Source organism: Podarcis tiliguerta (assembly GCF_965153285.1).
Source record: "Podarcis tiliguerta genome assembly, chromosome: 5".
Lineage (NCBI taxonomy): Eukaryota > Metazoa > Chordata > Lepidosauria > Squamata > Lacertidae > Podarcis > Podarcis tiliguerta.
The window spans coordinates 27,444,610-27,472,008 of NC_139538.1; the positions used below are offsets into that span (position 1 = coordinate 27,444,610).

At 40.4% G+C, this 27,399-nt stretch overlaps 1 protein-coding gene across 11 annotated transcripts in view; it reads right to left on the minus strand.

The window, feature by feature from the left end:
• Nucleotides 1-318: 318 nt before the first annotated feature.
• The window catches only part of ZBTB38 (zinc finger and BTB domain containing 38), a 30,666-nt gene continuing 3,585 nt past the window's right edge, over nucleotides 319-27,399 (minus strand). The window contains exons 3-8 of one of the 11 annotated variants that reach the window (XR_014511856.1): nucleotides 25,632-27,190; nucleotides 24,072-25,159; nucleotides 17,531-17,586; nucleotides 12,385-12,469; nucleotides 1,638-6,843; nucleotides 319-1,514 (exon numbers count right to left, since the gene is read on the minus strand). Coding sequence is in view for 8 of the 11 variants with exons in the window: in XM_083442584.1 (XP_083298710.1) it covers nucleotides 3,256-6,834 (3,579 nt within the window). In the remaining 3 variants the exon portion in view is untranslated. Of the gene's footprint in view, nucleotides 7,008-9,974; nucleotides 11,082-12,384; nucleotides 12,470-17,530; nucleotides 21,378-23,133; nucleotides 24,044-24,071; nucleotides 25,160-25,631; nucleotides 27,191-27,399 lie in introns of those variants that run through there. The other 10 variants (XR_014511857.1, XM_083442584.1, XM_083442583.1 and 7 more) reach the window with 10 other exon arrangements.

The following is a 27,399-nucleotide window of genomic DNA, read 5'->3' on the forward strand; positions in this document are numbered from 1 at the left end:
ATTTTTTTTCCAAATATTTGGAATTAAAAGATTGTTTTATCACACCAATAGGTGTGTGAAGTTTTCATATTAAATTAGCATATACAAATTAATAAGGGATAAGGCACTTTCAAATCACTTTCTCCATATTAAATCACTAGCTTGATTCCAGTTCCTTCAGATTGACCAGTTTGAGGATAACTGGCTAAGTTATGCAAAGAAGGTTAAAATAATTATTGGGGGCGGGGAGAGAAGACACACACACAATAAATACGGGTTATTTTAATGAAAGAAACCTATTATCATGAGCATCAATCTTGCAAAAAATAAACTGGATTCTTTTCATAGTTCTGAACACCAGATTTTAATAGTTTTTTAAACAAAAATACAGAGACCATTATGTAGCAAACCACTGTCCTTAACAATATGTAACATCATTCCTACCTTGTTTTAATTCTAGTTTGTCAGTAATACTTTACTCATTATTTTTACATAATTCCAATAATTATAAACACAATGCTGCCATCTTAAAACTGCTTTTCTATAAATTGTAGAGAACATACAGAATTACAAAGTTATTGTGTTTTATCAAAATATACAAAGCCCTCAAACATAACAGAAGCTATTATTTCCCATATTAATTGCACAATTATAGAAAATTATAAAATTATCACTATGTATAAATATTACACATTATTGGCTTTGGTTTAGAATCATTCGCATACATGTCATTTGAGAAAATGTCATAATTTACTTACTTGAAATACCTCATGAAAATTATATTTCCTAATTGCAACCGTCTCAAACCAAAGCAACCCAGGGCACAATTAACTTCCTTCAATACTGGTTTCAGTCGTGTGAAATAGTTACTTCCTGTGTATTGTCCCCTAAAACAAGCAGGTAAGTGTATTAGTAGCTCTCTATGCTTGGTGGAGCTGAGAATCTAAATACTAATATACAAGGTCAGTGTCAAGTGTGGATATTCTTTAGAATATTCCTGTTCTATGAAATGTAGACTATAAGATTGTATCACTAAGCAGCTTGTGCCATTGCACAAGGAGTTTTCCTATATCCTCCGCCACCCCACCCCCCCAAATCTGTTCTAGGTTTCCCTCCAACCCTCCAGAGATTTTGGGGCAGCATGGGGCACATATAGCTGTGGGGAACCCCTTAGCACTAGTGTTAATGCTTAAAGGTAAAGGACCCTGTATTTGCATACAGCCCTGTGGGCTTCTACTGTCTTAGAATCTGAAATGTATTTATTTCCCTTTTTGTATCCCTACAGGACAATAAAGCTGGCCAGAAGCCAGTGGAGGGGTTGTTAGAAGCTGAGCAAGTGCCACTCTGCTTTCAGAGTTGCCTGTTAGCAGGTGGTACTTATGCTCCTAAAGGCTACCCATATGCCTAGGCAAAATGCTATGGGTGTGGATGACCTGTCAGCAGTGGGGGGGTGGGGGTGGAGAGTGTAGGGGAAAACAGAATGTTTCAGGGGTGTGTCAAGGGTACCTCTTTACCCTAGGCCAGGCATGGCCAAACTTGGCCCTCCAGCTGTTTTGGGACTACAATTCCCATCATCCCTGACCGCTGGTCCTGTTAGCTAGGGATGATGGGAGTTGTAATCCCCAAACAGCTGGAGGGCCCAGTTTGGCCATGCCTACCTTAGCTTGTGGCACCTGAGACATGTGTTTTCAAGGCCCATCCTATTCCTGTGTTTGGAATCTGTTTTAACTTTTTAATTTTAAATAGTTGTAACCTGCTGGTGAAGGATGGGTAATAAATTTGATGATGATAAGGATATGTTTGCAGAGGCTGTGGAGGTCCTAAGCCCCCTCATTTCCCTGGCATGTCCTTGAAAAGAACCCAAAACTACACCAGCCCTGGTGCTGACATAACAATTTCCCTCCATTAGCATCAATGGGGAGGAATAGCAATTAAAATGAAATAATAAAAAGAGAGAATAAACATTGCTAGCCCCAGCATGGTCACAGCTAGCTGGCTGGGCTTCAGATGTGGCTCTACCACAGAATCTCTTCACCACCATAGGATTGTTCTCTTAAAGGTCTGTCATTCTTTTTCCTGACATAATATATTTCATAAAATTCTTGTCTTCCTGAATATTTCTCTTGAGAGCGTGGCTCCTTTTTATTTATTTCCCTATCAACCCTATTATTAATTTGTAGCCCTAGAGGCCTTACCAGTGATGTAAGATATAGTAGAAACAAGATATTTCTACTATTCTTAAGACAGCTTACCCTCCCCTTCATATTACCTAATATGCAGTGCCATCAAGCCTGATCAAATTAAATAAAAGTGCATAACTAATGGAAAAGACCAAATATTTTCTTAATAGGGTGGATGTTAATTGTCTGCTGAAGAATCTTCCAAGACTTGTTCCCTCTGTTTCTAAAGTTCTGAGGCAAATACCGATCCTTTCGTAGCCTATTTGGCCCCATCCATGCCAAGAGGGAGGTATCGGCATGGATAGGGGAGCTGCAAGGTTTGCAGAAGTACAAACAAAGCAGAAGTAGAGGGGGAAACCAAAACAGCCAGTTGAGGAGTTGAGTGCACTCAGTGGCCATGGAATGTTAAATGACAATTATGACACAAAAAACTGGGTGGTAGCAGAAATGGAATATGGTATCTTAGAGGAGGACAGCTGATTGAACTCTAAGCAGGAAAACATTTTGTTGCAGGGCTTTTGCCAGGTCATTGGGGAAGAAAGGAATAGCTGTATATAGGAGATGTGCATGGATTTTCACATGAAAGTTATAGACTGACTGCTGTTGTATACACACGTGGGAGGGAGGGAAGAGGGTTCAGCCCTATGGACTGTTTGCCTTCTCTAGCTGTGTGATCAAGCTATCCACCTGATAGCCCTAATATATAACAAGCCTGTGACACACTTGCAGTACACTCTTAATAACATAGTGATTTATTAGAATCCATCCTCACATATATGAGAATGAATGAATGGTTCAGACTCTTAATAAACTAGTCATAATCCACCTCAATGGGAAATCATTTAAAATATACTAACATGTTTAAATTAGGCATATTTTTTCTTCTATGAGACATAAATGTCTACTTCTATAAAATTCTCATTTTAGCTTTTTCTGGCACATTTTTTCATGTAATATATTAAATATATTTAAATGCAATACCTCAAGTTTTAGAACTTCCATAAGTCTAGACTATTATTATTGTCTATTAATTAAGTACTCGTACTTCTGGTCTCTCTTCTTTCTGTTTTCTTTGCCTGTTGTGTGTTTTTCTTACTCAAAGTCCAACATCTGATGCATAATTCTGAATGCTAGTTGCCTCATGCCCATCTGCATCAATTGCATTTTGACTTAGTAAAGGTTTAGCTGTTTCCTGCCCATCTGAGTCAATGAAGTGTTGACTTGCAAATGGCTTAGTGCCTTCATGAAATGGATAATCTTTTCTATCCTCTTGCTTGGAGCTTTTGAACAAATGTTTCTTCTGGTGCATTCCAAGGGCTGCAGCTGTCTTGCAAACTTTTGGGCACTGAAAACAGGCATATCCCTTCCCGCTATGCTCACGTTTATGCTTTTGCTCATGATTCTTTTTGGTAGAAAGGTACAAGAAGCTCTGGAAGCAAAACTGACAGTGGTAGCGCTTTTCACCTGTGTGGATTCGCTCATGTATTTTGAGTGTTTCATTTAGAGTGAATGCCTTGTTGCAGTACTGACAGACAAACTCCTTGACCTTTGAGTGGGTGTGTTCATGCTTCTGCAAGTTTCCTGCTACTGAAAACCTCTTCCCACAGGTTTTGCAAGGGTAGGGCTTCTCTCCTGTATGACATCGCATATGCATCCTTAGAGCAGATGGGCTCTGGAACCCCTTTTGGCATACCTCACAAATATAGGGCCCAGAAGCAGTTCTCTCCCAGTGTAAATGTTCATTGGCTCCTTCAGTAGAAGAGCTCTCTCTTTTACAGAGTTCACAGGGAAGACTCGGCATTCCGCCATCATCTTCCTGATTAGGGACCTTTTCTTCAGGAAGGTTCCTAAGTGCATAACTTGTGACGCATGGCTTTTCACTTTCTCTGTAGGAATTTCTGCTTTTGTACTTCTCTCTCCATTTTGCCTTTCTCATTTTCCTTAGTTGTTTAGATTTCTTTTTTGGTTTGTAATTGTAATATGGGCGCCACGGTTTATCATTGGAGTCATGGTCGCTTACATCATCACACATTTCATTGAGTTCAATGTAGTCTGGTCGACAAACTCGAGGCGTACTTCTCTCTCGCTTTTCTCGTTCTGCAGCCTGAGTTGCATGATCTTCTCTGGATTCATATTTAGGTCTCCTTCCTTTTTTGTAAAACAGTTTTGACCCCAAAATTTGTCTTTTCACAATGGCTTCATTCCCAATTTTAACTGTTATTTGACACAGAGGAGCCACATTGCTATCGGCAGATGTTCCTGGCAATGCAGGTTTTGCAATGTAGGTTTCAGTCTTACTTGAAGGTTCAAAGATTCCAGTGGGTCTGTCAGAGATTTCTGTATTTGTCATATATTTTAATTCCTCCGATGTCTCTTCTTTGTCATACAGTGGTACTTTTTTCTTTTCCTTATTGCTTCTTGTCCTACCATTGCTTTTGAGATCATCTGACCCATGTATGTGGTCATTGCTTGCCCCTTGGCTGGCCGTAATATCTGGGGTTGCTATAATGCTGCTTCCTATTGCATTGACAGAGTTACTGTGCATTATTACAGATGAAACTCTACCCTGGTGCACTTTTACAGGAGATGCTGAATTATTGTAGTTAATAACAGAGGTTGGATTTTCATTGACATTGCTACTACTAACCGTTTGAAGAGAGTGATCATATTCCTGAGGACCAGAGTTAAGTTCTGTGAAAGGCAATGGCCTTTCTGTAGTATAAGTATTATTTTTAAGGTCTGATTCTGATGTACCACATTCCCAGGAAGAACTATTTGGAGGGTTCACAGGTGCCGCCCTTGCATCGCTACATGAAGATGTTTCCAAGGAGACACTTGTGTTTGAAAAATTCAATTCAGAAGTGACAGTATTCTGAACGATGCAGGTACTAGAAGGTATTTCATTAACTTGCACATTTGCTTGCACACTTTCATATGGTGAGTTTCCATAACTTTTATACGGCGCTCTTTTGCATTTCATAGGCAAAAGCCTATAAAGTTTGTAAGGATATACACTTGGCTTCAGGCCGCCATTAGCCGTTTTCTTATTAACTCCAAGCCGATGGTCAATTGCATGGAAAGATTTCTGGTGGTTTTTTAGTATGTAATATGTCATAAAGGTCTCAAGGCAGAAGATACACTGATACCGCCTTTCTCCTGTGTGCCAGATTTCGTGTCTGGTACGGTATTCTGCCAATGCAAATACTTTGTTGCAGTAATGGCAAGGATAAGTCCTTCTCCACGAATGAACATTTGAATGTCTTCGGAGGCTAGACAAGGTGACATAGGTCCGTTTGCAGACATTGCAAGTATAAAGTATTTGTCCATCAACGACGTTAACAAAGTGGTCCGTTTCTGGCATGGTGGAGTTTGTGACAGAATAATCGGGTAGATTATTTTCTGTCATTGCAGGCTCTAGGTTCACATATGAGGTGCCAGTTTTCCCATTAGAAGTTGCAAAATTATCTAAACGACTCTGCTCATTTTCACTTGGAGCACACAAGCTGCCCAATTCCCTGCATACTTGCTCATGTGTCTCTAGTCCAGTAGCACTTTCAAATTGTTTGCTGCAGTACCTGCAGACTAAAGGTTCTTGGGGCTGTGGGTGAAGTTGAAGAGGAGTGCAGAACTGAGTCCCATCATTAAGCGGTTTGGTGCAACAGTTATAGACACGTGGAATGACTGTGGCTACTGATCCAGAAATGTGATCCGATTTATTTTCATCTTCCTTTGACGGGAGGACGGTATTTGGGTGGGATTTATCAAAAGAAATTGTGTGATCGTTTACTGCTTTGTGGTGACCTTCCGCACTGGTTCCTTTGTGGTTTGATCCCTTTGCTGCAGGTACTTCGCTGTCATGGGAGTTATAAGTAGCCTTTGGCATACTATATGTTTGAATTACGGATTCAGCCAGAGGCATTGACTGGACAGCTTCAGGTTCTTCTTCACCCATTTTACAAGCAGCGCTATTTTCATTGTTATAAAAGGAATTTCGTTGAAAAGAATCAAAACCTGTAGTAACAGCATAGGAATGTTCCGCTAATGTGCTGGCTGGTTCCACATCTTTGCAAGTCCCATTCCTATCCTGACCACTGCTGGGAGCTTTATTTACTTCTGGAATTTTTTTAAAACTTGCTCTCAGATCAAGAGGAGAAAACAAATTATTACTATTTTCTGTCTCAAAAATTGAGTATGCATTTGTGATTCTTGGTCCGTTTGTGATAGCTGAATCGTCTTGTCTTTTTTCTTCTTTGACTTCGCCCTTTTCACTATTGCAAAATGAATATGGGCCAGGAGAATTTGAAGGCCCTTTTTCCAGAAGATCTTCTAGAAAGGATATTCCCAGTTTCTTCCCTGCAGCTGCAAGGTCTAGGACAGTCTCCTGCTTTTTAACAACTACAGTGGAACTGTAGATATAATTGAGTATTTCTGTGAACACTTCAGCCTTGAGGTCGTTTAGCTCTAGTACATGTCCAGAAATACATGCAGCACGACTCAAAAATATATTTTTGAAATAAAGGCTTGAAGCAGCCAAGACGTTGCTGTGGGCTTTAAATTTGGTGTCTTCCACAATTATAGTAACATCACATAAAACACCCCGATTGCGTTGTTCATTAAGGATGGAAAGGACTGTGTCACTGTGGAAGTTGTCTTTGAGATCCTTTAAGTGGGACATGATGGTCAGCTGTATAAAAGAAAAAGAGACAAAAAAGTTAACTGGATCAAAAAGCAATATCATGTGCTGTTCAGTGACATCTCAAGGCTTTATCTGACAACATTGCTCTTTCAAAAGACGATTGCTCTATTCAATCTATAAGGATAATAAAATCATTTTCTCTAATAAAGAACTTGGTGGTTCTATATGCTAACCAGCAGGTCAGTGAAAATGTAGACAGAACAAGAGTTTCTGCATACTCACATGACTCCTCAGTTTTGCAGGAAAAAATATTTTTTATTTTTGATTCTTTAAAGACACTTCTATGGGGAGGATTGGAGAGGAAATGCTTCTTCCATTCTTAATTTACTCTCCTCCAATATCTCTTCAAAGGGGCAGGCAGAGACCCTAATAGCTTAAAGTAGTCTAGCTTAAAGTAGTCTTTGACAACCCAATGGAGCAATCTAAAAATGAAGGCGAAGGCAAATAAATTTAAAAGGGGAATAAATGGATTTTAAGCTCCCCCTAATGGATACTGTGCACAGTATTTTCTTCATTTTTTTAATATCATTATTATAGGTGTGCCCCCCATTTATGTGCAATCAACTCACACACAACCATGTATACACACGGCGCCACTAAATAAGTAATTCAAACCCGGAAATGGCGGGGGAGAGCTGGAGAGTCCCTGTGGCTCATGAGGAGAACCTCCGCAGAGACCAAAGAGGATGTAAGTGAAGGCGAAGGAAGCCCCTAAGAGACCAGAGGTGTAGTGGGGCTTTGTTTATGCTGCTAAGCCTCCCCGCCTAACAGCCACTGCCGCCTTTCAATGCATCCTCCAGTCTCCGGCTGGTCCCAGAGCTTCAGTTCTAGTTGTGGATAATTTTGGTGCAATTCTTCTTTGTACCTAGCTCCCCACTTCACGTGATTTCACTTATGTGCACAGGGGCTTGGAACGTAGCCCCCACGTAAGTGGAGGGACACCTGTAGTAATTTCATTTATGAATCACTTTATGTGAAGCATCTCAAAGTAATTTCAGCAATGCAATAAAACATATATAAACAGTTGCATATATAAAAACAATTACAGATATGAAAATGGTTAAAACAATTTACATATATAAAAATTTCGGATCCAGTACAGATATTGACTGCAGGGTAAGCAGAACGTCTGCTTCGAAAGCTTTCCCCCTCTGTTGTGTTGTAGTAGTACTGTGCAGTTTTCTCTTCCGACTTAGAAAGGTTGTGCTCAGCACATCAGTTTAAATATTTTGATAATCTCAGGATCATGGATTTGAGCCCCATGTTGGACAAAAGATTCCTGCATTGGACTAGATATGGTTGCTTCCAACTGTACAATTCTATGATTCCATGATCACTGTACAATGACAACACCGGGCAGGAGGGAAGGAGGCACAGAAGAGGCAAAGTGCATTGGGGAGGCAAGCACATGAAAAAGTACCTTTCCGTCCAGTAATCACAGAGGTCCAGCTGTGGTCAGGGGGTGGGGGTAATATATCTACCAGAGAGGAGGGAGGGTTTCCTTCTTACTCTCCCTTTGACATCAACTATGTCACTAAAGATGACTCTCAGTGCAAACCTAGGCACATTTACTCTGAAATAAGTCTCACCGAATTAAATGAGACACACTCCCAGGTAAATGTGTATGAGCGTACCCTAAACTATTCAGGTTTCTTCCCAGGTAAGTGGGTATAGAATTACAGTTTACCATCCTTTGCAGCAAAGAGCAAATATCTTGTTCCCCCACTCTGAATGCACCCCTTCACTCCCGTAACCTCTTCTAGAAAGACATATTTCATATGCAACAAAGGGAGTAAATACAGATAAACTGAGTTTTCTTCCACAGTGATTTGATGGTCCTTCATTTTCATTATGGTTAATAATAATAATAATAATAATAATAATAATAATTTATTATTTGTATCCTCTCTATCCGGCTGGCTTGAATCTTGTGCACCAAATTCTTTAAAAAAACCCCACCATGGTTCCAAGTTTTTATGGATACAAAGCTTATCTTAACCATCTCTGTCAGAGACTGAGAAGCCAAATTATCACAAGACAGTGTAATAAGCTTTAAACAGGCCTGATCTCTAATTGCCCTGTTCCAATTAAAGGCCTAGAAGTCCTGGTGAGGAAACTGAAACAGCTGAGCAATCAAAATCCATAGGATTGTTAGAGCCTGTGAAAACAAAAACTGCACTAAATGAGACGGTTTCAATTAACCCAGAGACAGAGAGGGAAGCACTTGTGTATTAGGACTTGCAGTAGAGGAGCATTCAGACTGAATGTTTGAAATTGAAAGACAGGTTATTTGCTTTTGCTGCAAAGGATGGCACACTGAGGCTGCAATCCTTTACCCACTTACCTGAGAGTAAAACTGTTGAACTCATTTGGGCTTACTTTTGAATATACATGTATAGGCCTGGACTTTGAAAGACTTAAATTCTATTTTGTGTAGGCAAAAGCAGTCAGGGAGTGGTAATGGAAGATGTACATTAAGAACTTTTATGCCCAGTCCTGGAAAACAAGACAAGTATTAAATGGCAATTTTGAAAGCAAAGAAGCTGTGTATATACTTAGATAAAAAAGACCATTGTAGTTTAAATATACGGGTTAAATTTTTGGCACTACCTATACAGTATCTTTATATGTTGTTATTAAAACTATATTAAGATGCTAGCTTTAAAATATAAAACTATTTTGAAATGCATTTGGCAAAGGTCAGCAGTAAAATCAGTGGTACCCCCCCAACACACATATAGCTTAAGAGGAACTGTGAAACAGTCTTATCAGAACTGCAAATGGACAAATTTCATAGCATTTTGCAGGTACAGTTTACAAGGTGCATAACTCAAAATCAATCATTTATGTCATCTTTATTGGATAATTAATTTAGGGCCATATTCTGAAATTTGAAGAAAAAAACATCATCCACACATATAAAACCAACTGGACTACTTTTTGTAGAAAATTGTATCTGCACCATTATGTTGGCCATTAAAAATAGTAAATCAAAACTCAGTGGATGTATCCAGATATATGCCGACGCTAAAGTTGTTCTCCCTCTTTCATATCCATAGATCTCAAAAATTAACACAGAAAAGGAAATGTTAGTTCACAGTAATCAGAAAGTTACTGACCTGAAATTTGCATTAGTTAACATAGCTCTGGTTGGTCCCAAATATGGAAACTTACATAATTATGGAGCTGGATGTACAAGAAAAGATCTAGAACATAAAAAGTACTGACAAGACTCCTGCTTCAGGCAAGCAGCCACAACCCTACAGATAACACTGTATTAGCAACTGTTCTTCCTGTAGACAAGGTCTGAGATTACGTCAGCTTTGCTCATGTGATACGGAATTAGAAGCACAAGCTTCTGACGTCTAAAGTAGATTTCACAACTGAAGCTATTGATAGGGGTTATTTTTCAAGTCCAGAAATACATGTTGTCAACTTTTCCTCTGGATGTTCATATTGACAAAACATTACTGGGCTGATCTCCTGCCCACTCACTCCTGTGGACGATGCAGCACAGCAACCATGCTTTTCAAAGGAAATATGACATAACATGTTGGGAACCCAATTGAGTTAGGAGGAGGAGTTTGGAGCAATGATGTAGTGGAGCAGGGATGGACAGGGACGAAGTAATGCTATTTATTTCACAGCTGAGATTATGGGGTCATCTCCTGGGGTGCTATTTATGGGTCCTCTGCATGACAACTAAATAAGGATTTTCCCAGAGAGAAACCCAACTAAAAAATATGGAGCCCTCCATTGCTTATGCTACTTTTAAAACCACTCTGTACACCGATTATGAGCCATAGACGCTGTAGTAATAACTGAACTGAAAGCAGTAATCATTTTTGTTGTAGCTGCTGTTGACACAAGAACCAGTCAATCAGCTGTACGTTCAACATTTCAGCAAAATAGCTTTCCCCTCCTTCAGATCTGGAGAAGGTTGTAACATATTTCTGATCAAAATGTGTTGAGCAGACTCCCACTGCAACCTAACCTCTAGAAAGATGTATGTTTTGAATTCTCCTCAATTCCATGAAACTCTATATGAAATCCCATCCCACCCCCACTCGCCAATTATTCAGCATATCTTCTGTTTGTCTGTGTCTCATAACATATTCTCTGTCTCCTGCATACATAACCACAAGATGGAGCTAGGTACAAAGAAGAATTGCAGCAAACTAGCGGAAAGAAAAATTCCTGACGTAATTTCAATAATGTGAATGAGCTATTCATAAATAAGCTGTTAGCTATTAGCGGCTTATGATTAATAAACAACACTTTTTATTTTACCCTTAGCATCAGCATCTTTTATTTACTGAATTTGTTGTGCAACTAGAAATTATCTTCACATTTCTTTAACATGGTGTTTCCTGCTTATCGATAGTCGCTGTCAAGCAATAATTTAGACCCAAGGCTGTGTGTCTGTTTCAATACAGCTATTTCCCAAAATTATCCTCAAATCATTATCAATATCCCATTCAGCGTTTAATATGGCTAAAATATCTTTTTGTTTTTATTTTAATTGGAAAAAAATAGTCCTAGACTGAAAGAAGTCATGGTCGCCATGTTTGTTGTGGGCATGTGGGCTGACAGTATAGTAGCCAATCAAAGTGTAGGGATTAGCATATTGCACACGTCATGACAACAATCATGGGGCTGTGTGTGGGTAACCATATAATATCTGTTGTTCTGCAGTTGGCTGAGAGATCGTTGTTATCTCTTTAAACGTGAAACAGCTTTAGAAATTGTGGGAGGCAATGGTATATCACATCTCACTTCTTCTGTAATAGGGCACAAGGATTGAGCACCAGTCTAGGTCCTTAAAAGAGGCTAGCTTTTGATCTGTTTATATTTCTCTAATATTACAGCCCTGACAAGAGCCCAAACCACAATTAACACCACTGGGTATTTAAGGTACATACAAAAGAACACAGCCAAGCTTAGAATAACCCAAGCAAGGTCTTGGAAAAGTAGGCTTTTGTCTTATAATTTGAAATGTATTTGTTTGCTGCCTGCATGAGTTTGCTTAGAAAGGTATTTGCTGCTATTTGGTGCATGATCCAGTTAAACACTTTGAAGTCCCTTGTTTTCAAGCACATGCTTAATCTCTTCTGCTGAAATCCATGTGATTCAAAAGAGCTTTTGACTGGATCATGTCCTATGTTAGTTTTCTTGTACTTAAAAAAAGGATACTGGCTAAGCATTTACAGGCTTAATTATTATTATAATGCACACAGAGAATTTACACACACACACACACAGAGAGAGAGAGAGAGAGAGAGAGAGAGAGAGAGAGAGAGAGAGAGATGAACTGGAGACCAGGGTTCAAATCTCCGCTCAGCTATGAAGCCGACTGGGTGACCTTGGGCCAGTCACTGCCTCTCAGCTGAACCTACCTCACAGGGTTGTTTTGAGGATAAAATGGGGAGGAGAACCATGTGCAACACCTTGAGCTCCTTGGGAGAAAAGGCGGTATATAATTAATTAATTAATTAATTAATTAATTAATTAATAAACATCTATACATACCTATACACACACACAAAATGTAATTTGCATGCCTGCAAATGATGCTGCAAAGAAAATGAAGCGCTCCCAAAGACAGAGATAATATCTGTAAAAGAAATACGTACATTACAAAATGCGATATAATTGAAAAGGTGCTACAATTAAAATGTCAGTGATGCATACTGAGTTTGCAAATGACAGGCACAAAATCAAGGGCACACGCGCCACTATTTCCTGAAACACTCCACAAATGATACCTATTTTGAGCTGCTGTCCTGCCTTTGTGCCTGAATGGTCAGCATTCATCAGCTCAAGCTGCCGAGGCCTGCAGTCGCTGTTGGCACATGCTCAGAACTTGATTACTTTAACCACTTGCTAGGATTCGGCCAGGGAGACCCAGGCTCAAATATTTTCTCAGGCATTAAGCTAAAGTAGGTGACTGTGGATCAGTCACTACGTCTCAGCCTAACCTCGTTTCCGATACCCTCAGATGTACAGGGAATGGTGGCCCAGGAGAGTGCTTTTTCAGTGGCAGCCCCTAAATTGTGGTTTCAAAAGAATACAGGTCTACTTCTCTGCTGAGTCATTTCCCCTTCTACTTCTGTCTTCTTGCAGCAGCTCTTCTTGCAAAGGACCAGAGCTGCAATTGCAAGCTTTGCACTACATCAAAGCTCTTTCCCCTCTCAAGTGAGCAGGCAATCAGGGCTAGGTCCCTGGGACTTGTTCTGCTGCCGCCTGCGCTACAGTTGTCAAGAGACACTGCAAGCATGCACATGCACAAAATAAGAACTTTGAAAAAAGAATCCTAAATTGCGTTTCTCTCTGTTAATTATAGAGAAAAAGTCATGTTTAGTGGGCCAAAGACTGCTTGAGTTGATGGAGGCTTGCACATCATGATGATAGTTTGTAGTTCGAAACATACATCTCTTACAAAAACTCAGAACAATTAAGGGAATTAAGGAGCTAAAAAAAATTCTAAATGTTGACTGATTCAGTATACCTTTGGCTGTCTTACAGTTATGTGTTAACTGTAGTATACAGTATGGCATACTTCCTAAAGCAGGAGTGAGAAATGTAGGTCAAATGGTTTTGGGGACTCTCACCAAGCTATACGTCCCCCTGAACCACACAAACTCTACCCAGGACACACCCCTCACCCATCCTCCTTTGCACCCTCCCTGCCTCTGGTCCCACCCACCACTGGCATGTGACCTCCAGGAGATTCCCCCAAAGGGAATGTGACTCTTGGGCTAAATCCTCCACCACACCTGAGGACCTCAAGCTAGCTTAGGGTGTTCCGAACAGACCATGTGGCACACACAGCTGTCATCCAACAGATGGGATCGCTTGAGAGCTGCCACCTCCTGCAACACTCTAGCAGCTGCTGCCTGAGGCAGTCACCTGACTCTAGCTAATAGGAGGGCCGGCTCTGTTAGTGGTAGAGCACATGCAGAAGGTCCTATGTTCAGCATCCACTTAAAGGATCAGGCAGAAGTAGACCTGTGCTGTGCAGCTTCATGTGAGAATAGCCAAGAGCAACCAAAGCTTCACACCACAAATGCGCATCAAACGCATACAAATCAAACTTATTCAAGGCAATGAAGGAGTGGCCGACTGCATGGGTATTCTTTTGAGATGCATGCTGGTTTTTCTGATTGCTGGGGTCATGCAACAGGCCATGAGCACAGTGGGCCAGCGCAAGACATTCTTTCTGGACCAGTAGGTGCCTCCCTCCATTCCACATACAGATGTGGACCAGACTGCCAGTTACTTCAAAACTGGTGACAGGACAGCATCTTCCACTGCAACTGGGGGCAGTTTAGGGGGCACAGGACAGGCTGCACATACAGATCTGCCTTCCAATACTTCATTGCTGCTTGCTAAGTGCTCCACTAGGCAGTTGGCAAATGCTGCAGTGCAGCAGCGGTGGTGCCAGCATGTGCAATTTGAGCAGAGCCACACATTCACATGTGCAATGGCTGCTAGGTGCGTGGAGCTTGTACTGGTAGCCTCACAGTCTGCTTGCTCAGTCTGGGCTTTTTTCAAGCCACTGGAAGAAGGTGATGTAGCCAGACAGCTAAAGAAGCCAGAATGAGCAAGCAGAATCACCACCAGCTCATGGGAATTAGGGTGGTTGCTACCATATCGCCCAGCCCAGTATCTACCACCTGAGGCAGCCGCCTCCCTTTGCCTAATGGTAGGGTTGACAGTGTGAGCTTCCCAAAGCATCTTGCCGGCCATGGCTGGAGGCAAAAAGCTGGTATTGATGGGCTCTTGTTTGTTACAGCTATGCAATTTTCAATGCTCTTTTCCTTCTGAGTCTGCTGATTATAGTAAGAAAATTGCTTGGAAAATTACATAAAAAGTGAGATAGTTCCCCTAATCAATGGTTTTTATGTTTAACACTGAGCAATGGATTTTTTTACTTCTTTATTTCTTATGTTATTAAATTTACATACTGCCCGTCTGAAGAGCACAGAATGGTTTGCAGCAAGTAAAGGTTATGCAGGCTCAAATATAAACAAGATTTTCTGTGTCTGTCCATCCCCCTCCCCCTGCATTCGCATCATGGAGAAGGAAGTTAAAACAGCTGCATATAGCCATGTGCAAGGCAAACAAATTAATCCACATGGTTTAAGTCTGTGGTTCCACGGTTGAAAACACCATTTGCTGTTTCTGCTGAAGAGGTTTCAATATTATATCCATCTTTGCAGTGTGATTTTTCCAGCTGACAGTAACTACTGTTATGAGGTTGTGAACCAGAACTGAAGGTGCCCATTCTCTTTTGCTGTACATTTTCTTATGTTTAGCTGTTGCCTCAGCTGGTAAGCTTCGCACAAAAGCACCAAGTAAGAGCCACAACCCAACATATAAGAAGTCACACTAGACCAGGGGTCAGCAAACATTTTCAGCAGGGGGCCGGTCCACTGTCCCTCAGACCTTGTGGGGGGCCCAGATTTTTTTATATATATATATATATATATATATATATATATATATATATATATATATATATATATTTATTGGGGGGGGGGCGCGGATTCCTATGCCCCACAAATAACCCAGGGATGCATTTTAAATAAAAGCACACATTTTACTCATGTAAAAACACCAGGCAGGCCCCACAAATAACCCAGAGATGCATTTTAAATAAAAGCACACATTCTACTCATGTAAAAACACCAGGCAGGCCCCACAAATAACCCAGAGAAGCATTTTAAATACAGTGGTACCTCAGGTTACATACACTTCAGGTTACATACGCTTCAGGTTACAGACTCCGCTAACGCAGAAATAGTACCTCGGGTTAAGAACTTTGCTTCAGCGTAAGAACAAAAATCGTGCTGCGGCAATGCGGCGGCAGCAGGAGGCCCCATTAGCTAAAATGGTGCTTCAGGTTAAGAACAGTTTCAGGTTAAGAACCGACCTCCGGAACAAATTAAGTACTTAACCCAAGGTACCACTGTAAAAGGACACATTCTACTCGTGTAAAAACACTCTGATTCCCAGAACGTACATGGGCCGGAGTTAGAAGGCTACTGGGCCAGATCCAGCCCTCAGGCCTTAGTTTGCCTACCCATGCACTAGACCATGTTTTATTGTGACGGAAACAATCTCACAGTGTGGGCAAAGGTCGGTCACTGTTGCTTATGGGGAGAAGTTGGCATGGAACAATCCAGCATAGCTGAAAGTGTTTTGGGAAAACAACCTGCAGGCTGAACTGGGATCCATGCCAGGCTTAATTGGGTCTGTGGGCTGCAGGCTCCCCACTCCTGCTGTATCGTATCAAGATATAAACAGGTGTGAGGTAGCAGCACCCTGATGTCCACTGATATCCCTAAGGTATATAGCAAAGCATCCTGACAAAGCTTCGTAAGTGGTAGCAATGTGTTCAGGGATGTGAACGACAAGAGATTTGGGAATTCAACTCTTTCCATGATCGGGGCCTTGAGCGAGCTTCTGCAGATCTGTTTTCTTCAATAACTGCAGTACCAATCCTTTGAGAATGGAAAATTCTCTCCCAGGTACTCTCTTCCTAAGCGCAGCTCTGAGCAATTTCCCCTCCCCTAACCATGCATTAATTATTACGAGCCCATGCTATAGGAGTGCGCATGCACCAGCGCACCTCTGCAGCTTTGTTCCTTTCCCCTTTACTGCTATGTGGTTGTCAGGAAATGGGTGACGGCACACATTAATCCTGGATAAAAGCTTGAGTAGCCGCTTAGGGCCACTGCCTATACAAAATTCATTTATTTCTTCTTATTTTTTAATTAAAATTCTATACCGCTCTTTGTCCAAAGATCACAGGGCAGTTTACAATATAAAAACACAAAAACAATCATGCCACAGTAACAAACAAAACAGTTAGGTAGCCGTGTTGGTCTGACACAGTCGAAATAAATAAATTAGTCCAGTAGCACCTTAGAGACCGACTAAGTTTGTTCTGGGTATAAGCTTTCGTGTATCTGAAGAAGTGTGCATGCACACGAAAACTAATACCTAGAACAAACTTAGCTGGTCTCTAAGGTGCTACTGGCCTTTTTTTTTTTTTTTTTAAACAAAACAGTAATAATAATAATAATTTATTATTTATACCCCGCGCATCTGACTAACACACCATAGATAGTTTAATTAGCCAAAGTTGTGGGAGAAGAGGAATATTTTTGCCAGGTGCCTAAAGATACATAAAGAAGGTGCCAGTCAAGTCTCCCTGGGATTTGTCGCCAATCTATAGCTGCTCCACCATACCCTCAATGATATATCTTGCTATAGGGTCATGATAATATAGCAATCATAGATTAATCTAAGAATGGTGCTGTTTTACTACAGCAACATGGTTAGTTGCTCACTTTATTTACACACTGGGCCAAGCTGTCTAGTAAAACAGTGTTTTCTATACAGAAATTATAGACTTAAAGGCTATTTTCTAAAACATACATCTCCCCCACATCTTTTGAATGTTCTTTTTATGTTGCTGCTTTAAATCAACTTCATCAAAAAAATAAATTGCTGTGGTAATCAAGTAGAAAAGTACTCCAACAAGGATTTGTTTCAGACCAATACATATGGCCATTTCCTATCGCTGTCTAGTTGTAGACGGATCGTAGCTGAGTTGTCAAAGTCAAGTGGATATAAATTGGTCACGTGGCAACGTTATCTCACTTACCAACAACTGTATCCGAAACAGCCGGCAACCATAGGGCTGGAGCCTGAAGAAGAAATCTAGGCGAAAAAAGGATGGAGTTGCCCAAATCAGAACTTGAATCAGGATGACACATTAACAGCACAATCCTATGCATGCTTTCCCATAAGTAAGCCCCACTATGCTCAGTACTCCTTAATCGCAGGAAAGTGGGTACAGGATTGCAGCCTAACTGCCCAGACTGCCCAAGGTTTATAGGTCAATGTCAGCAACCTAAATTTCATACAAAAATAAAATAAAATACTGGAAGTCAATACAGATCCAGACTCGGGCATAATAGAAAAGGAGAGCTTCTTGCTAAGAGAACAAGCTGCAGCAGTCCTCATGATTACATGCTCCATAATACATTTCTATTATGATTTGCGGCACTTACGATAGCGGCAGTTTTATTTTCAATGTCTTTCCTAGTGATTCCTAGTATGGAATTTTCCTGTAGCAAGAAAATTTCCTGTAGCAAAACCTTGTGTGTCCTTGCCATCTGCTGTGGCACTCAGTCAGGAGGAGAAGGGTTAAGAAGGCACGGGTGGATGCAAAAGAGGCAATAGGGTGCGATCCTATGAGGCATGTGCTTCCATGCATCTTCAACATGTTGCCTGGGCCTCTCTGGAGAAGCACAGGATTAAAATCTAACTAAAAATAGCAGTTGCCTGCATTTGTTTAGAGGGATTTGGTTTTTCTCGCATAGAAATTTATGCAGATTAATCAATCAATGGAGGATATGATGGGCGGGGAAGGGCTGTGGCTGTGAAGGGTCGTGTCTCGGTAATAAAGCATCTGCTTTGCATACTTTGCATGCTGATGGTTCCCAGGTTTCAGGAAGGGTAGTGAGACCCAGACTAACCACCCACCCCCATTTAAAACCATATGGTCTGCATCTGTGACAAAATAATTTTTGGAAATGGCAAGTAATTCCAGCATGAACGTTTGCTTAACTTGCTAAAGAAAGGAAGAAGAAATGTACCACCAAAAAGGGGGCGTGTAAAAAAAAAATAATGTGTATGGTTATTTAGATACATGGGTGGTCGTGTGCCCTATTTTGCAGAGGACAGTCCTCTATTTGAAGAGCTGCCAGGAGACAGTGGTCTAGCTGAAGGCTAGGACCCTTATCTTAAAGGCTGGCAAATCTAAATCCTGTTTATGAAACAATAAGAAGGGATAGCAGAAACCTAGAAGTTATCCACCAGCAGTTAGGACCTGACAGCAGACACAGGCCATCTAGTTTCCCCCATTGTGGAGATATGCATTTCTGTTTCTTATTTAGAGCTCTCCAAGTGGTGCACAAATATAAGTTAAAATTCACAAATAAAACACACACACAAATATCCATAAAATGCATCATCATTAAAACAGAGATAGAAACCAAGCAAAAACCAATTTTAAATTATTCTTTCTAAATTTCTATCTATGCAGATAAATGTACACACACCCATTTTAAAATGCCCCCCCCTTAAGGTGATACATTTCTTCTTACTTTTTTAGCAATGCAATAAATAGACAACCTAATTTGATCTTGAATATATGCATCCACTGTGGTCTTGTTTTCATGAGAGCAGAAGAGACAGGAACATGCAAAACATTTTAGAGACAGAATTACACGTGAACAGGATTTTCCAGACCTGCAGAGAACAGCTATAGAACCCAGGCAAACATGATCTTCAAATTTACATTGTTTATATCCTTTCTTACACTCATCCTGCCTCTGTAGTTTTCGACTTGGAGCCAACCGTTAGCAAACGTCCTTTTCCCAACCTTCCAGAAAGTAGACACGTCATTCATTTTCCTGCCCTCTGCCTCTTCCGTTGCCCAAACATGAGTTCCTTCCCCGTCGTTTCATATGCATGGCTTTTCCCTGTGCTTTACTCTTTCCTACAGAGTATCACAGGTTCATGTTTTCCCACTGAGCTCAAAATGATTCTATGATCTACTCCCATCCAGATTTCGCTTCCCCTCAGTAATTTATTCAATCCAAAACAAGGCATGTATGGCAGGAGCTGAACCAGACAAAACCGTGTCCTTTTCCTGAAACCCGACTTAGGGTTGATATTACTATCTTTAAAAGCATTTAACCAAACATTGGAGAGCATATATTAGAGATCTGAATGGCTTTTGAAGTGCATTGAGGGTGGAGATACTGAAAAATCACCTGCAGGAAACATCTTTACAAATACATGAGAATGCATCGGAACATTTTATTGACATGCCAGGCACTAAAGCCTACAGGGAATTTAGCAGGAGCCGAAGCAATCCTGAATGTACTGCTATGGTGATTCAGAAACTCTGTGGATTTTTATGGAGCTGAAGGATATAGGATACAAAATACAGATTGCACAATATACTAAACATCATCACCATCACCAGCCCATCCCACTTCATTTCAAAAGCCATTTGGAAGAACACGTATTTGCATTGTTTATGTTCTGAGAACTATGAAGCACTTTGCTGGATTGCAAGCAAACCACTATAGCTATATGGGTGAAATGATCTAACATCAGGCAAGAGCATGTCTCCTTCCTCTCCTCCCCTTTGCAGCAGCACCACCCCAACTTGCTCCAGAGGGTCCCCAACCCTCCTGAGCATATGGGGGGCGGGGGCGGGATATGGGGAGCTGCCAGGAGGAAGACAGAAAAGTAAAGTTCTGCAAGTCCATTCCACTCATAGATGGACCCAGTTGGCTGTCTCCCATAGATAGATATGGGAAGTTCAAGGACTCCAAGCTGAACTAATGACTTCATGCAAGACATCTCTCTCAACCTCAGCCTTCCCACTACCCACCTGAAATCTGTACTGCTGGAAAACAATGCTGGGCATGGACTACTAAGATAATACCTGTGACACCCAAGTGCTATATGAATTCTTAGTACCTTACTGATTATAGAAGAAAGGGAAATAGCTGTAAGCACACATACACACACGTTCTTTGTGGAGACTGATGGGGGTCTGTCTGATGTTTCGTACAGATGGTGGTTCAGTCTCCCACAGTCATCTCAATTTATTTCAGCGGCCGTTTGGAAGGGCACTGCTTTTCTGTTTAGCCATTTGAGGTTGATCCCTAAAGACCACTGTGTAAACAGCCAGTCCACAATTGCTGTAATACATTCCCATGGCCATTTGGAAATCCAGTGTACTCCCCATGGCCATTTAGAGGAAAATAATGCATTCCTATAGCCCATGAAGCGTTGTTCATTTTTGTGTGCCAAAATGGCTGAAACGGAGGAAAGGATGGCCGGTAAGTCTTTTGGGTACGTGTTGGTATGTTCCAAATCTCATAGCAAAAGACAGCATTTTCCTCACTGTAACAGCCAGTCAGCATTCATGCTAAATATTCAAACGAGGGAGCACTTTTATCATTAAACAAAACACAAGGCACCACCAACTACCATGCAAATAACCCAACTCTTTTGGCATAGGAATTGCTGGCAGAAAACTTCTGATTATTTTCCTCAAAAAGGCAGTGTGAATTTAGCCTTCATAAAATGAGTGAGCGAGTGAGGGTGAGTGAGTGAGAACGAGAGAGAAAATACTCCTTTGATGCAAGAGAGGAATCAAAACCCACCATCCTGAAACATAGTAGACTGAAGCAAGAGGGAATTCCAAGAGCAATACTTTGTAAACCATCATTCACATCCTCTCCTGTGCAAAAGCTTAAAATAAATGGACATATAATAATATGCTTGGCAGTAAATTACTTTTTTAAAGTCCATGCATGAAATAAATTATGTTAATGCAAGCATCAAAGAACTGATGTGTAAAAGTTATCCCCCAAAATAAGTAATCAAAATTAATCACTTACAGATAATGAAATCATGAACCCCTGTACTGAAAAATACCGTTCAAATGAATTTGTTTTAGAAGCAACTTAATAAAAACAGAATGGGAAAATCTAGCTTTAGGAAATTTATCAAATATCGTTATTTTGGATTTAATGTTGTTCTATTATGTCGTTCTAAAACAGCTGTTATCAGCCATCCTCTAGAATAGATGTATTATATTTTTCTTTAGTGAATAGGTAATCTTCAGAAAGAAGAGAAAATTAACATTGTACCTTTAAGATTGCTTTGCGATTTGCAGTAATGTAAACGTCCAATAGAATTATACTTTTAGTATTTCTATTAACCCAGTGAATCTGTTGTTGTTGATCGCGATCGATACACCAGCTTTAGTAGTATCGAAGTCAAGGACATGAAAAGAAAATGGCTACCATGCAGAAAAATAGCTTTGCAGTGAGATGTGCTTCAGTTTGAAGGAAAGAATCCATGTTTTCAAGAAGCTATATTAAATGTGTAGCAACGATTAACAATACCTTTTATCCTAGGTTTGGTTTTTACAGCTCCTATTATACGTGAGCTGCTTTTCATGAAATATTATAAATTTGAACTTGCATTAGTGTTACAGTAAATCACATATTAAATTATCCCCTCTCCCCTCTCCTTCTTTGTCATCTCACGACGTTGGTTAAACTGACTGATTCTTTTAGGTTCTGCCTACTAAAAAGTCTCTAATTACTGCTGAATGTAACGATGGAGAAAAGAGATTTAAACATAATTACAATTTTCAGCTGCTTACAATTTCAGCCATGTTCGTTCAATACTGAGATGAAATTAACTATTTTAAGAACACATACATGTCCTGCGTGTGTCTCACTAAGATGCACTACTTCATCCTGTGTGGTTGTTTTTGTGAGAAAGACAGTTGCATTGCTTGAAACAGTCAATGCAAGATGAGAGAAAGGTTACTGCTACATGCAAACCTCCTATCATTTAATGCATTATAGCTACCCAGAAATGCAATATGAGATCATAATTTGCATTGTGGAATTAAACAATAATAACTGTCTTTGCATCTCTGCTACTGCATCCTTTAACAGGATTTGGTTGCCAAGGAAACTGGTTTTGGCCCAAGGTTAACATGAAATACCTATGTCCCAAAATATATCCAGTGTCACACCATGATGATTTAAAAATTAACTCACAGGTTAGCATATCGATACATGGCTGGTTTTAATTTGTTAACCCTTTGAAATAAGCCAGACTCAACAATTAATATTGAGTTCCAGATGAAAAAGGACATCTTTAGGTGTTTCTCTCTTTTGACATCTTAAAAGAAAATAAAGACTATAATGAAATACGTCCTTACTTTATTTCCGCAATATTTATAAGATAAACGATAAGACAAATGTTTATAGCAAACGTTGACAGACCGCTTCCTAAGGCAAAATTAAAATATTTTTTAAAAATTTCACAGCTCTGTCCACTACTTACAGTTTTGTATCTTAGCAAACAGCTTAATCATGTTCATAACTGGGATCAAAATCCTTTGGACGATAAGCTTTTAAAAAACGCCTTTGCTGCATAAGCGGTGCCACGCCCCGATTATCTAGTAGATGGGGTATTTCTAATTTCAAAATAGATGTATGCTTTTAAATAGGGAAACCCATGCAAAGTCACAACATTTAGAAGTAGATCCTTTCGGGGGGGGGGGAGATAACCTGGTTTAATAGATCTCTGTTCTATTTAATTTCCTTGCATCATGGAACGAGAATAGGTAAAAGCATGCAAATCTCCACCTACCTGTGTATATGTCTTAATGAAGTCTTAGCACGCCATTGCACCCAGCCATTTGTATACAAAGTGAGGGAGAGACGCTGAAATCTTAGACGTCTCAAAAAAATAAAATAAGTAGCTCTTTTCAAAAAGCAGCTTGCTTGAATGGACTGTGATCAAGATAGCTGAACTTATCAATGGGGAGGACAGAAGTGTGTGCGTCTGTCAGGGAGGGAGGAGATGCCCTCATCCAAGGTGGTGGGTGGTTTTTTTTAATAAGCTGCAGCAAAGGGCTTCCTGCTCACCCCCCCTTTCCCTTTTGAGGGTTCAAAGCTGACCACTGCAAAGGCCACTTGTCACATTTGTTGAAAATCAGCCTAGTGCTATCCCTGTTGAAAAGGAAAAACTCGGCAGCCAAAGCCCACTGCACAACACACGCAGACTGCGTAAGAGTTAAAAATAGATTGGACGTGCCTGCATAATAAATATGTCACTTCCAAGGGCTTTAAATTTGATATTGCCATTAATTAACAATACAACATCTATTATTTAAATAGCAGTAAAGGCAAGAGGAATAAGACTGACCCCACCTGGAAGCAGAGTTCGCTAAAAAATAAATAAATCCAAATTTTTAAAAAATAAAATAGAGCTAATGCTGGTTTAGAATGTGACGATAAACCAACAACCCACTACACTGAAAATGAAATTGAATGCTAAAGGTGGCTGCTTAAATAGTTATGCCCATCAGGAAGCTCAAGTCTTCACTACGACATGATATGGCACACAGACCATTTACATACTCCCATTAGAAATACTAGGCATGGCATAATGAATTCTGTATCCACAGCATGCAGACAGCACAAGCAACATTAATCCTGCCTGCCATTTTAGGCTCGCAGCAGCAGCATGATGCACACACTACAGCAGCACAGATCTGGTTAAACGGGAGGCAAGGAACCGCTCACCTTAAATGCAGTATCTGATTAATGTTGTTTAAGTGATATTGCAAATCGGCTGCTGAATCTTAGAGCAACTGGGTGGGAGGGAACAAAGAAAAAAATGTCATCAACTGATGATGCAAGACGAATCGTTACTCTGCACTGCTCAGTCAAGCTCCATGTTCTTCAATGATACAATCTCAAGTATTTCAGATTCTGTAGCAAAAAAAACACCCAAAACCTGTCTGCAGAGTGGCTGTCTCCATCTACCGAGAAAAGCAGAAGATTCCTTTCACTCGCTGGAGGGAGGGATGGAAAGAATATCTGCAGAAATATCTTATTGACGGAAGAAGATTTCATATAGTACGTATTAGGTCCTAGATATGTATCCCTATTGCTGTCTTTTTCTTAACCCGTGTAATTTGCTTTTTGTTGTTGTTAAGCACGTAATTGCCAAGCATGTAACAGACGAAATCATCATTGCTTTAAACTCTCATTCTGCACCGGATTATCGAAAAGCTGAGCGTATTGACAAAATCGCAAGCGCGCAGAGGGTCTGGCTGCAGAATCAGCTGTCTGCTTCTGTGTTGCTGCCTGCTTAACCACAAGCAAGGTTAGAGCTAAATATATCTGCAAGGCATAAACGGAAGCTATTTTGCTGTACAGATTACGTTACAAAATGCTCCATCCTTAAGAGCTCATAAGATGAGTGCCTATTAGAAAATGTTTTGCTGCTACCCTGCATCGCTCTACACATCAGGCAGTGAAAGACTATGGAGACTGCTCTTAAATCTAGTGACCTAAATAATGCTAAGATGGCTTAAGTAATACACATACATACTCAGCACCAAAGGCAGGAAATGAAACAAGGAGTGTCTCATCAGAATGCAAGTACAGTACCAATTCTAAATAAAATGCAGTGCCCTGTATATGCACATCTTATGCTAAGATGGAGAGGGTGGGCATGCTTATTCCTTTCATTTTTTGTTATTGTCAGGATAGGATTTTTTGTTTTTATCCTCAGAGGCTTTCCTTAGCTACAGCATCTGTGACATCTTGATTCCTGGCATCATGGAGGTTAAGACAGGCACATCTTAACGGTCCAATTTTTAATTCTGCAAATCCAAATAAGCTTTTAAAGCAACAACATTGAATTAAATTAAAAACACTATACTTCAACACCTCTAAACAGGCACTGATGCTTTTGGTCTTGGTTCTTGAGTTTTGTTGTTAAGATCAATAACACGTTTCACTGCATGAATAAGACTGGTATTATTCTAGACCGAGTCTGTGAGAATTAGTGGGGTTTTTTTTAATGAAATGAAATAGAAAATTTTGAAACAAGGGAAGCTTAAACTGCATTAAATATGTAAGATGGAAGGAGAGAAAGAATAAAAAGGTGGATTGGTTCACTTTTTTCCTTTTTCGGTGCCTAGAATGTGAGAGGGTCTTCTGCTTCGTATTCAATGCCAGCATCTCCCCAAGGGGGGAAATTAGGGAGGGATAGAACAGCTGGCTACGGCCACTGCTGCAGTCCCTTAAGGCTGAAGTGTTAGTTAAAAGGAAAAACAAACATCTGAAACGTACCTGCCTGGCTATATAAGGTCAAGATCCTTTCTTTCTACGGCATGCCAATTTTCTTTTAAGCAGGTCTTAACTCTCCCTGTCCTGTATGTGACACACAAAATTGAGAGCTGCTGAAATCTGGAAAAAACAGCTGAATATATTTCTGACCTTACTGGAAAATTCTCCTTGAATGTTATAGATCTGTTTAATGCTACATTAGCTCCTGATGCACCCACACTATTTATGGGAGATTAATTCAATAGGCAAACATGGTTTGGGTACATATTTCTGTAACGCCAAAATAAATGCTTAACAATAAATGCAGCCGCATCCTCAACACATTTATTCATGAGCTAGTCACGAGAGGTCATTGCTTGCAATCTATATTGTCAATTACGAACAATTGCCACTTAAATAACTGAAGACTGCCATGCAAATAAATATTTCATAGAATTCCAGTCAAAATGGTCCCACCTTCTCAGAACATCATTCCCGTTGGTTATGGCTCTTTTATAAGAGGAATAAATTTCTCTGCCTTTTTTAATCCCCCTTAAGACTTTTTTTCCAGATTTTGTACATTGTGTCGCTGGGTTTATTGCTTGAGATTCAGAAGACCTAAAAGCTGGCATTTGAAAAATGTGCTTCTCAAATGTATGACATCAGTCAAGCAGCGGCAGAAGCCACCCAGAGACAACAGAGGCCGGGCTCACGAACACACGTGACACAAACAGGCTATTACAAACTGTGGTCTTTCCCCCTTGACAGGCTTATTGCAGTATATTCAGCTAACATTTCAAAACTAGGGACTATATGCAAGGGCAGATTTTGCATCTAGAGAAGAAAAATAATGGCTGGCATATGGCTATGCTAATGTACGGTTTTACGCTATTGTCTGCTAGTAGCAGCAGCAGAATTCACATATTCACAGATTATGTATAATTACAATACCGGTTTTCATTTGGAAGGACTCTTTCCCTGCTTTTTTATTTTAATGAAAAGCCCTCTTGTACTATTGTGCGTAACGCCAAGGACAATTCAGTCAGTCTCCAGGTGATCAAGGCCCATATGAAACATCTGATGTTGTTCTGTATCAGACCCGTGCAAGAATTCTCAAGTGCGAGAATTCATCATAACAATCCTCATATCCGTACCCCCATACTAAGACCATTTTTTTTAAAAAAACACCCAGTTATTAATGGGGATGAATTAGTAAAGAGGGAGGGAGGGAAAGCATTGTGTAGTGTTTAGAGTTTTAGACTAGGGCTGGGGAGCTCTGGGTTCAAATCTGCACTTAGCCATGAAGCTCACTGGATGACTTTGGGCTGATTGTTATCTCCCAGTCTAATCGACTCACACAGTTTTTTCTAAGGAGCGGAGGGGGGTGGAGAGCACTATGGGAAGGAGGCTGGATAGGAGGAAGGAAAAGAGAGACCCTGGAGGGACAGAGTGATTTGCAGGGAGCCAAGCACCCGTACTTACCTAGGGGATAACTAGGTGCAATGGCTGCAGTTCTCAAGGTGCATGCTGTAGCCGTGACTCTTTTCCAACCAACTCAGGCAGGCAAGGGTGATGAAAGAATCCTGGAAAAGACATATGCAAAGGCCAGATTGGTAAGGCATAAGTCTTATAGCAAAGGGCTATTGTTGATTGATTCTGGAAGCCAAGAAGGGGATCATGCGCCTAGTTTACACTTCTGTTGATTCATTACATACCGAGTACTATTTTCATTAGTGCTGTAAACCGAAGGGAAATAAAACATGTACTGTTTTATGGGTCCATCCTGTGTCGT